General features: G+C 36.7%; 2 protein-coding genes across 2 annotated transcripts; both read left to right on the top strand.

Moving 5' to 3' along the window:
* The first annotated feature begins 1,214 nt into the window (after positions 1-1,214).
* Positions 1,215-4,220, top strand: LOC137722211 (uncharacterized). The gene is made up of 3 exons (XM_068461173.1): positions 1,215-2,030; positions 2,586-3,520; positions 3,653-4,220. Exons 1-3 carry the CDS (start codon positions 1,215-1,217, stop codon positions 4,218-4,220), a joined length of 2,319 nt encoding a protein of 772 aa, XP_068317274.1.
* A 222-nt stretch (positions 4,221-4,442) lies between these two features.
* On the top strand, positions 4,443-5,510 carry LOC137722209 (uncharacterized). The gene has a single exon (XM_068461172.1). It carries the CDS (start codon positions 4,443-4,445, stop codon positions 5,508-5,510), a length of 1,068 nt encoding a protein of 355 aa, XP_068317273.1.
* Positions 5,511-11,967: the final 6,457 nt, after the last annotated feature.

Genomic DNA, 11,967 nt, shown 5'->3' with positions numbered 1-11,967 from the left:
ATTCACTAAATTTTAGTAAACCCTAGATTCAGAGATATTGGCGTTGCATTCATTTTCATCCGAAAACGGCAAGAAGAAAACCACTCTCATCCAAAAAAAATGTGTTTTTCTTTTCTGTGATCAATTAAAATAAACATTACTATTCATCCAAGGTCTGGCATCCAAAACAATCCACAGTTTTTGCTTTTCTGATCACTAAAAGCTACAGACTTTAAAGAGAAAATAACTCAAAATACAAAACATTCACTTTTTCTTTGTTTTCTTCTTCCTCTGCCACTTATTATGCGACCTAGGCAGTCTCAATCAAACGAAAAGAAAAAAAAACGTAATGTATACCAATGATTCAATTACAAAAACAAAAGGAAAAAAAATACGTATGTAGGTACTTAAATAATATTCTATGCTTACTAATATTTTTCGTGCACCATTACGTTTCTTGGTTTAGAGCAACGAAATGCATATGTTACTGATCAGACACAAAGCCAACGAGAGCAATGGCGGGATCAACAACGTATGAGGCGGAATTCAATGAGTTCAAGCCAAAGACACGAATATTTAGCACGGGGACGATCCAATTATCGTGTTCAACAAATTCAACGCTCAAACATAATGTTATTTGGTGGTGAGGCCGATCAAGTTCAACACCCTAACATAGTGCAATTCGATGAAGGCAGTAGCAATCATGTTGAACGACTAAACATAGTGCCGTTTGGAGAAGGCAGCATCAATCAAGTTCCAAGAACAATGCGCTTAACTCATATAAGGCAAATTGCCCGATCGAATAGGACACGCTTGCCTAGGGATGGACTAATACAAAGTTTTACTAATAATGGTAATCACACAAACTACCATAGTACAACTTTGAAAAAGATAAACATCAATATCATCATTACTGTAAACACTACTTATTACCTTACTTCCATTTCATTTGATTATAACAGAAAATACAACAGCGCAATCGTTCAATTCGAATACTCCAATGAGTCATTGTTATCTGCCCATCATCAATGAAGGTATCATTTTTTAAATATTAATACCTACAATTTCAACTATGCTCTCTAAATCATGAAACACCTTTAATGTTTCCTTTTTAAGCAGATGCTTTTAATCTCATTAATGAAAATGAGATCCAGCCTAACGAGAACGTACCACATCGACATCATACTATGGGAAGAAGGCCAATTCATAATTGTGCTAGAAACTTTAATGAAAACATGGAAATCCCAAGATTTCACATGCCAAATCCAACCACATGTCCAGATTGTCATGCCCGTTTGTTCTCTCATGAAACATCTGAAATGTGTTGCTTACGTGGAAAGCTTGCTCTACCATTGGCACCGTCCCCTCCTGAAATGACTGAGCTTTTTTGCAACCAATCTGCCGAGGGAAGACATTTTAGGCAGAATATACGAGCTTACAACCACATTTTTGCCTTCACTTCAATGGGAGTTCATGTTTACGAAAACCTAGCAACAGGAAGACGTGGTATTTACACATTTCGTGCTCAAGGTTCCATATATCATAAGATTGGAAGTCTTTTGCCTATTAGAGATAGTAGACCGAGATTCCTACAAATGTATATATATGACATAGCTCATGAAATAGACAATCGAATGAGAGAAAGTGAAGCACTAAACAGAGATGTGGTTGAAAAAATCCAACAAATCTTGAATCAATATAATCCATTTGTGCAAACATTTCACCACCTTGTGCAACGTCAAGATTTGCAAAGTTGTAGATTGATTATCAAAGAGCAGCCCGCGAATCAACGACAATATTGTTTACCGTCTGCATCTCAGGTTGCTGCAATCATAGTAGGTGGTGAAGGATCAGAAAACATTAGAGGTCGAGATATTGTTGTGCAAACTACAGATGGTCAACTTAAGAGTATCAAAGACTGTGTCGGCTACTATGACCCTTTACAATATCCATTGTTGTTACCTTATGGAACATATGGATGGGATGTGAATACTCGAAATAACAACAGCAGAAAAGTGACATGTTGTGACTATTATTCGTATCTTCTTCAGGTAACCTAAGACCTTCATCTCTATGAATACAATATTAATTTTTAAAACTTATATTGTGTTGAACAATGAATTTTATCATTTTAGATCCGTCAACACGACGAATCGCTTCTACTTCGTGGTGGCCGCCTATTGCAACAATATGTAGTTGATAATTACATCAAGATCGAATCACAAAAGCTTAGATGGATGCGTAATAATCAACACACAATTCGATCTGAATTTTATCGAGGACTGCAAGACTCATTAATTGCAGGACAAAATAATGCAGGTATGAAGCTAATCAGTTTATAATAAAACATATATTCTTTAAGTTCATGTTCTGTCATATTAAATGAGACTTATTAAAGGGTTGAAACAAAACAAACATATTTAGACTTATTAACGACCTATAACAAAACAAATACAGGAGACGTCGGTCGTCGTAGGACTATATTACCATCATCTTTTGTTGGTAGTCCCCGAGACATGTATCAAAGGTATCAAGATGCAATGACTTTGGTTCAAAAATATGGAAGACCAGATATTTTCCTAACAATGACATGTAATCCAACTTAGGAAGAAATAAGTGATGAGCTACTACCTGGCCAAACACCACAAGATCGACCAGATTTGCTTACAAGGGTTTTTCGTGCAAAATTTGAAGAGTTGAAGAATGATGTTATAAAAAAAGGTGTTTTAGGCAAAGTTCTTGCATATGTATATGTCATTGAGTTTCAAAAGCGCGGTCTCCCCCATGTTCACATGCTTCTCATGTTAGAAGAAAATGATAAGCTTAATAGTCCAGATGATTATGATCAGGTGGTACGGGCTGAAATACCAAATCCAAATGAAGAGCCTGAATTGTATGGTGCCGTCTTAAGGCATATGATACATGGTCCATGTGGAATACACAATTCACGGTCACCCTGTATGAAACGTGGTAGCTGTAAACGAAATTATCCTAAGCCATTTGCACCAACTACAGTTCAAGGAAATGATTCTTATCCAGTCTATCGTAGAAGAGACAATCATGATCCAATCCCATTAGATCATAATGCATGTATAATGGTGGATAATCGGTGGGTCATTCCGTATAACTCATGGCTACTCCTCAGATATGATTGTCATATTAATGTTGAGATTTGTTGCAGCATTAAGAGTGTTAAGTATCTGTACAAATATGTTTACAAAGGTCCCGACCGAGTAGCTTTTGAAGTCCATCATGAACCTATTCAAGATGAAATAAAGCAGTTTGTTGATGCAAGATGGGTTTGTGCACCTGAAGCTTTATGGAGAATATTCAAATTTGTAACTAATCGACTTTATCCATCGGTGGAACGATTACAAATTCATCTTCCTGAAGGACAAACTATTCTTTTTTACCCTCACCAAAGAGTAGCAGATATTTTGGCAGATGACACTAACTCGATGACTATGCTGACAGAGTTTTTTACCAAGAATACCACTTGCCCGGAAGCCCGACAATACTTATACCGGGAATTCCCTGAACGGTTCAAATGGAGTCAAAGAGATAAACTCTGGAGTGAGAGGATGAATAACCATAAAGTTATTGGCCGGATATATGCAGTCTAGCCGAATGAGGGTGAAAAATTCTACTTACGCATTCTTCTTAATCATGTTAGAGGACCAACATCATTTGAGAATTTAAGAACAGTCAATGACATTGTACAACCAACATTTAAGAAGGCAGTGGAACAACGAGGTTTGCTAGAAGATGATGATAGCATCAGACAGTGTCTCTGTGAAGCCACTAACATTCACATGCCGTCAGCTTTGCGAAGGTTGTTTGTTACCATCTTAGTTTATTGTGAGCCACATGGAGTAAGAAGATTATGGGATGAATTTCATTCATTTATGGTGGAAGATTATTCTGTTTCAAGTACCACAAATAATACTTCTATCTTGAACAAGCTTTTGCAAGACTTGAACGGACTATTAGTGCAACATAGTAAGTCTGTATCTGATTACGATTTACCACAAATAACACAAGATTGTGTTAGAGACAACACAATTCCAAGGAGAATACAAGATGAAGTTTCACTTGACATCTCTGAAGCAGACCTCAATGCGGTACAAAATCTAAATGAAGACCAAATGGCAGCGTATAACTCGATTGTGTCTGCTATTGAACAACGAGACAATGCCATATTTTTTGTGGATGGTCCCGGAGGGACAGGAAAGACATACTGATATCGTGCTTTGTTAGCAACCTTAAGGAGTAAGGGTCATATTATATTGGCAACAACAACATCTGGAATTGCAGCAACCATATTGCCAGGTGGAAGGACAACACACTCTAGATTTAAAATTCCCCTCAGTCCAGATGCATCTTCCACATGTTCTATTAGTATCCAGTCAGATTTGGCAGAATTGATAAGAAAAACATCAGCTGTTGTTTGGGATGAAGCACCAATGGCACACAGGTTTGCATTTGAGGCTCTTGATCGAACGTTCAAAGATATAATGGGCGTTGACCTACCATATGGAGGAAAGGTCATAATCTTTGGAGGAGATTTTCGACAAGTTCTTCTAGTTGTTCCAAAAGGTACAAGATCTGAATTGATGCAAACAAGTATGATTAATGCTTCATTTTGGGAACACGTGAAAATCATTTGTCTTAGGCATAACATGAGATCCATCAATGATCAAGACTTTTCAGATTTCTTACTTCATGTTGGTAATGGGGAACAAGAAACTATGATAGACGACATGATGCAATTACCATCATCTATGGTTATTCCATGGAATGGTGAAGAATCCATTGTCCAATTGGTTAATGAAGTTTTCCCCGATTTGGAATGTCATGTATGTGATGCAAGATACTTGGTGGAAAAAGCAATTATAACACCAAAAAATGAGGATGCTGACAAAATCAATAAAATGATCATCGATAAATTTCCGAGGATTGAACATATCTTATACTCTTTCGATTCAGTTGAGGACGATGTGAGAAATTTGTATCAACAAGAATTCTTGAATTCAATCTCACCTGGTGGAATGCCCCCTCATCAGTTAACTTTGAAAAAAGGTGCCCCGATAATGCTTTTGAGAAATATCGATCCGAAGATGGGGTTGTTCAATGGTACAAGACTGGCTTGCCATGGAGCTTACAATAATCTAATTGATGCCGAAATCTTATCTGGACAATTTGCTGGAACTAGAGTGTTTTTACCAAGAATTTCTTTAAAGACCACAGAAAGTGCAGGACTCCCATTCGAAATGATGAGAAAACAGTTTCCAATGAAATTGAGTTTTGCACTAACTATAAATAAATCACAAGGGCAGACAATACCAAATGTGGGTATTTATCTACCAGATCACGTATTCAGTCATGGACAATTGTACGTGGCTTTATCAAGAGGAGTTTCAGCGTCTACAACAAAAGTATTGGTAAAGAAAGGAGAGTTACACGGTAACGAAGGAGTTTTCACAAGAAATGTTGTGTACAAAGATATTTTGCTTCCCTCGAATTCAACATAAGGTTACATTCTTTCTTTTAATGTTTAATTCCCTTTTTCAACTTTTAATGCACTTCAATTACAAATAATGCTAATATTTGATTTTAACCAAACACATTAAATTTTCAACAGGACGGAATGATATGAGTTCATGATATTTTTTGGTGTCATGTGCATCAAGGTCAATTAAATTTCTCGGATTGTTTTTATACTTTTTATTTAACTTTTAGTTGCAACTAAGTTATAAGGATCTTCTCTGTTATTTATTACTTTTTTATTTTTTACATATTCTAGACAAAATACTTTAGATTCCGCCTATATTATTAGAGATGATAATCGCCTTTATTTTATGTTTCTATACTTTGAACCAATCCTCGCATATAAATACATCTAAAATGTGTAAGTTGCATGTAGCGTGCCGTGATTTAAAAAGTGTCTTTCGCACGTGCTTGAGAACACCGTAATAGGCATTGCTGCGTGTGAGAGAGTATCCACGTCAACAACTTCAATTTATTGCTTCCAATTAGGTGCAGTCATCTTCTAGATTTCATACCTCACCTCCAAACTTGGTATCATACTTTCTAAAGCATATACATTGACAACCACAATGGAACAAAACTAACACAATACACATTTAGGGGCGCGTAGCGCCCGTGATGCAAAAATGCCTCTCGCACGCACGTTAGTGCGTGCAGAGAGGCTAGTATATATATGCCCAACAGTTTATTGAAAATGTCATAGTGCTTGTGCAGACCTATTTCCGACCATCTCGGTCACATCTCAATCCGTATAGTAAGACATTGTCCGCTTTGGACTACATCCTCACAGATTTGTTCTTGGGCTTCCACTCAAAACTCGTCTTACAATAGGGAGGTGGACATATATATAATCCACCCCCCTTAGGGTTGTCGGCACACTTTTGGACGGAGAGTGGTTTTGATACCAAATTGTCACATCTCAGTTCCCGCCAGAGAGCACACTTCCGGCTGGAGAGTGGCTCTGATACCAAATTGTCACATCTTAGTCCGTATAGTAAGATATTGTCCGCTTTGGGCCATGACCTCACAGATTTATTCTTGGGCTTTCACCTAAAACGCGTCTTACTATAAGGAGGTGGACATGTACATATAAGGCACATCACCTCACCTCACCTCACCTCCCCGGACGATGTGGCATCTTACAATCTCCATACTAGGCATGTTACATTCGTAGCAGAGACCAACGACGAGAGAGACAGAGAGAGTAGAGAAAGAGAGGTGGAGATGGCGAGGAAGAATTGTGAGGTTTTGATACGAGAGTCGATGATCAGGATTGGGATTGGCAATCGCTATAACACCCGAATCCAAATCCCATGTCGTCTTCTTCATCATCACCGTACGGTCCAAACCCTAGCGCCCCCCCCCAACAAAATTCAATGCCAACAACCACAGCAGCAGCATTTGCCATTCCTTCCTCCAACGCATCCGCCTCCTCCTTGGCCTCACTCCTAGCCAGGGTCTCCGCCTCCGGTGCACTCTCGGCCTTGGCTGTAGGCCCAGGCTCAAGTAAGTACCCCTCTCGCTCGCTCTTTCTCTCTCTCTTCCTGTTTTTATCATCTATCTGTCTCTGACTGCGCTGCCGGCTGTTTTGACAGAACTTCGGTTTCCGAGTCCCCAAGTCATGATGTTGACGGAAAAGAAAGAATATAAGAGAGCAATTAAAGAAGTTAAAGCTAAACAACTGCAGATTACTACCCAGTATTGCATTGAAACAACTGCAGGTTACTACCTAGTATTGCATTGGATTGAACACAACATGTATGATTTGGACTAGTTAGTTAATTACATTAAAATGAGAAAAACAATCAAGGAAAAATGCTCCATAATCTGATCAGAATTGCTTCACAATTTCCACCCGCAAGTGCATATTCAGTTCAGTTGGAACTCGGATATTCCTCCCTTGCTGGCTGGCTTTCCAAAAGGACCACCTTTGCATCTAACATGAACAAAAAACTTGGACTGTCAGTAACAATTCCTTTTCTTTTACTCTCTCAAAATTATATTTGTAACCACTGGAAAATAGAGCTCGAAAAGGATCGCAATTTCTTGCATAACTCATTTTTCTTACGGCAAACTCTACAGTGCCCATCCACTCAGTACTACGGTCTGGTGGTATTTCTCTACACTTGTAAGCGAGAGGTTTTAGGTTCAAATCTCGTATATGACGAATTCGATATCAAATCAGGTTGCCCATTATATCGCTTAGCCAAACTGCCCGTTTCTTTAGTGTAAAATATATCATTGTAAACTTTGCGGCGCCCGAAATTATGTTCTTTTTTTTGTTTTTTCCTCGAGCTAGAGTTGAGTGTTTGAGTCTTCAACATCATTTAGGATACACGAAGAAGAAGAAAACTTTCAAATCAAACGAATAGAGTTATAACCGTAGCTTAATTTTTCTTACAACGCAACATGTATACTATAGAGTCATACACAACTTGTATTGAGCCAATTACACAATTATTACTGTACTACTTGAGTTGAATATAACTGTGAGTTTGAAGGAGAGTAGATGCATATCTGAAGCTTATTTGAAAAAATATTTGAAGTGTTTTTTAAACCTAAAATTAATTTCACCTAAACACTTTCAATCATTTTAAAAGTACTTACAAACGAACTAGTAAACACACTAAATTATCAATTACTTAACTATTTTATTTGTTTTATAAAATATCACAGGATATAACTGTGACACAGACACTGTTTCCTTTATTTTTCTTTTTTTGTTTGGAAAAGGATTATCGTTGGATATTTTTCCTGAGAATCCTACGAATTTCGTAATCGTGATCGTGTATCGTATGATTAATTTTAAATTTAAAAATAATTTCTAATTATACAATGTATAATGAATGGTTACGATCATAAAATCCATAGAATCCCGAGGCTCCTCCTTTCCCTTTTTGTGTTTAGCTTTGAAAACAGGTATCACGGGTTCTGCCCGTTTGCAGACCCTAATTAAAACTTGAAAAGCAAAAGTAGACAATACTTGAGAGTACCACCGCCGCCTCCTCCTCCTCCGCCTCCTCCTCCTAGGAGAGGAGAGAGACGCCTTGTACTTTCCTTTCCTTGTTATAGCAAACCAGTCAAATCCAATCCACTCGGAAGCAGTCAGACTTTCTGATCCTGTCATCGTTAGCAAATTTATCACAAATCAAATCACACCTCTGGTCTCCCAACAACTCCCAGATTTACCATGTCCTCTGCAACAAATTCTGATTTCTTCAGATCTACTTTTGGTTGTGGTTTTCAATCTTCAATTTTCTCAAAAGATGTGAATTTTGCCCAATATTCATCCACCAAAGTCAAGAAAATTCTACAATTCTGGGGGCTAGGTACAATATTATTATTATTTTCTTTATGTTTTTTATTTTATTTTCTCCTTTTGCATCTTTATATTGAATTGTATTGTATTGCATTGTATTGGTTTGATAGGTGGATGCATCGATTGCTGATGATGATTATGGAGAAAAGAAGAAAAGGAAAAACAAGCACATCCACCCTTGTTATTGGGGTAAACATTCGCTCACAGTTCATATTATTATTATTGCAATTTTTTATTTGTTTGTTATTCTTCATTTTTAGGTGTATATAAATCATATTGGTAGCAGCGATGCTGCTAGAATTTTATTGCTGCCATGCCAAAATTTGAGAAAATATGACATGAATATTGTACCACAGTAGATATTCAAGAATTCGCATATGAAATTTTAATGAATTTGAAAAAAATTGTCTTGAAAAGTAATCTTTTCGAATTTTGTTAGTGCTAAATAAGTATTAAGTTTTTCGTATGCTTAATAATAGACATACATTTGAGCAACTTCATTCCTAAAAATGCGTTGGCACCAAGCCCATTTAATTCACTCAAATGAATAGTGATTAACCACAATGAACAGTAATTGGCCAAATGCATATTCACTCCTAAAAAATGTGCTGGCACAAAGTCTAAAAAATATGCTGGCACTCAACCCATTTAAAATATTATTATTTTTTATAAAATAAAAAAAAAATTAGTTTTAATTTTGGATAGGATTTGTAACCAATCTTGTCATGCCACGTGTCATTATTCGAAATTATTATTGTGGATAGATTTCGATAAGATTTTCAATCAATCCCAACGCATCATGTGTCACTATCTGTTTACAATAATTTAGTCAAGGTTTCGATAGATTTTCAACCAATCATGTAGTGCCATGTGATATTGTCCAGAACCTCATCCTTTCTTTTTTTGTCCATATAAACCTTACATCCATCATCATTCATACACCAAACTCAATCCTTCTTTTGTAGCTCATAATCATTATTCATCGTTTTTAAATCTTGAGTTCTTACAATGTCTTCTTCGAGGAGATTGTATGAGTAACAAAAAAAATTGTTGGCACAACATGAAGAATTGCTCAATCTCGTGGAAGGTGGAGATGAGACTTTTGCAATGGAAGATGATGAAGATGATGAACATAGAAGGCAGAGAGCCTCACATTTTTGTCGTGTCATGGAAGCTGTGGGTTAGATATCCAAACCTTAGGATCCTCACATCTTAGTCATAGCGGTCAGTTTTTGTTATGTACTATTTATGTTTAATTTTAAATAAAAAAATTCAAAATAAACGGTTAGGAATGTGAGGATCCTAGGATTCCCACAACTTAAATTCGGATGAAATTCAAATTCAAAAATTTGTACCTTACACTCCCCAACAAACCCTAGCTAGGTAGAAAAATTCATTTCTTAGATACCACTTTTTACATTTCTCCATATTAAATTATATCATATATACTAAAACCCGTAGGGGTTGGGTACTGTGGATGACCAGTGTCCGGACGGAACTGCCCTCGCTTCTCTGTTTTCTTTCCGTTTGTGTACCTGTTTTCCACGAGGCGCTCATTTTATTCTCTCGACTTCGAGAGTCATCTTGAGTTAGGGTTTTGTTCCTTCGTTGCTTTTCTTGATTTCGGCTTTTGCTCTTTTCGTTTTGGATGTTCTTTCTTCCAATCCTCTGTTCCTGTGATAACCGTGCTTTCTTTCGCGGAAAGGGTTGCTGATTTTCGTGGTTTAAGGGATTTTCTCTCTTTCACTTTCTCCGTTTTGCTGAAAAACCACCCAACCAATAAACGCTTTCGATTTGATTCGAAGAAAAATTTTACCCATAAAGGATAGCATTTCTTGGTGAGTTCTTCGGATCTTACATCTGGGGTTTTCTTTTGTTCAAATATGGGGTTTTGTGATCGTGGTTTTCCTTTTCTTTTTTCTTTTTAAATTTTTTTTTTTATTTGAGATTTTGTTTGGGTTCTCTTTTTTCAGATGAGTTTTGCATCCCTGTAAACCTAGATTTGTCGGCGCTATGTGGAAGGTCATAAAATTGGTTTCCAAGGTTTTTTTTCTTCCTGATTTTGCGATTGCTGATGCAAGGGTTTCAGAGTATTTCCCAATCTCTCCTTACATAGGTAACTAAATCTCACTTCTTCTCAAGTACCCAGAAGTCAAATATTTAATTTTTCACTGTACTTAATCTCTTTTAGCAACCTCCAGTTGTCCTCTGCTTTTCTCACTCTCCAATGTTCATCAACACCATCAGGTCTCTCTCTACCTCTACCTCTACCTCTCTCTTTCTCTCTCTATATCTCTGATATGTTTATACATGTCGTTGTGTATCTATATATCAGGTTGAAAAAATTATTAATATGATTAATTTTGTTAGGGAAATTATTTGTTTTGGTGATGGATTTGTGGGTTTTAATCGTGTTTTGGATATACTAACAATTTTGTTTTGCAGTAAATTGCAATGGGTTGTCCACGGTTTGCCTGGTAAAACCAGATTTTGTGAGTCTATGATTTTTCAGGAGTTGCAGCGTTGTTAGTAAGGTTTGAGCATTTTCATCACATTAGCTATTTCGTTCATCAGTCCAATATGTTCTTATCCCTTGCACTCCGTTGTTTATGTTTGGAATTTGTGATTAGAAATTGGAGAATTAACTTCTTGATAATTGCATGTGTTTATGCCCCCTCATGATATCATGAGATCTAATGAGATTGTTTGCGATCTGGTTAAATACATAGTAATAAGGACAATAGTTCATATTTTTAAGGAAGGTTAATGGTTCTGGGTTTTTACATTTATTGTTAACTATAATTGTTATGGTTGATTATCATTCTTTTAGTCTTACTGGGTTTCTTTGTTCAATGGTTTGGTCCATCTTATTAAGTTTCTCACCAGAGATCTCTTCTAGCACTGCTCTTCTCTTGGACCAGGTACAACTTCTTTGACTTTCTGTTTGTTTCCGAGAAAATTTAGAGCTCGAAAGTGTGTAGAACTGTAGAAGTAAAAAAAGTCTCAATCTTTCTATTGTCCTGTACAAAAAGAAATTGAATTTTGAATTTGTGTTTTTGGCATACCCTTTACTAGAATTTTGTGATTTGGGAATTGTAGAAGTTGGTGGCGATTCAAAACCC

The sequence above is a fragment of the Pyrus communis genome, chromosome 17 (assembly GCF_963583255.1).
Source record: "Pyrus communis chromosome 17, drPyrComm1.1, whole genome shotgun sequence".
Classification (NCBI taxonomy): domain Eukaryota; kingdom Viridiplantae; phylum Streptophyta; class Magnoliopsida; order Rosales; family Rosaceae; genus Pyrus; species Pyrus communis.
Note: the sequence above shows the minus strand (reverse complement) of the source record. Positions and strands in the feature narration are given on the sequence as shown.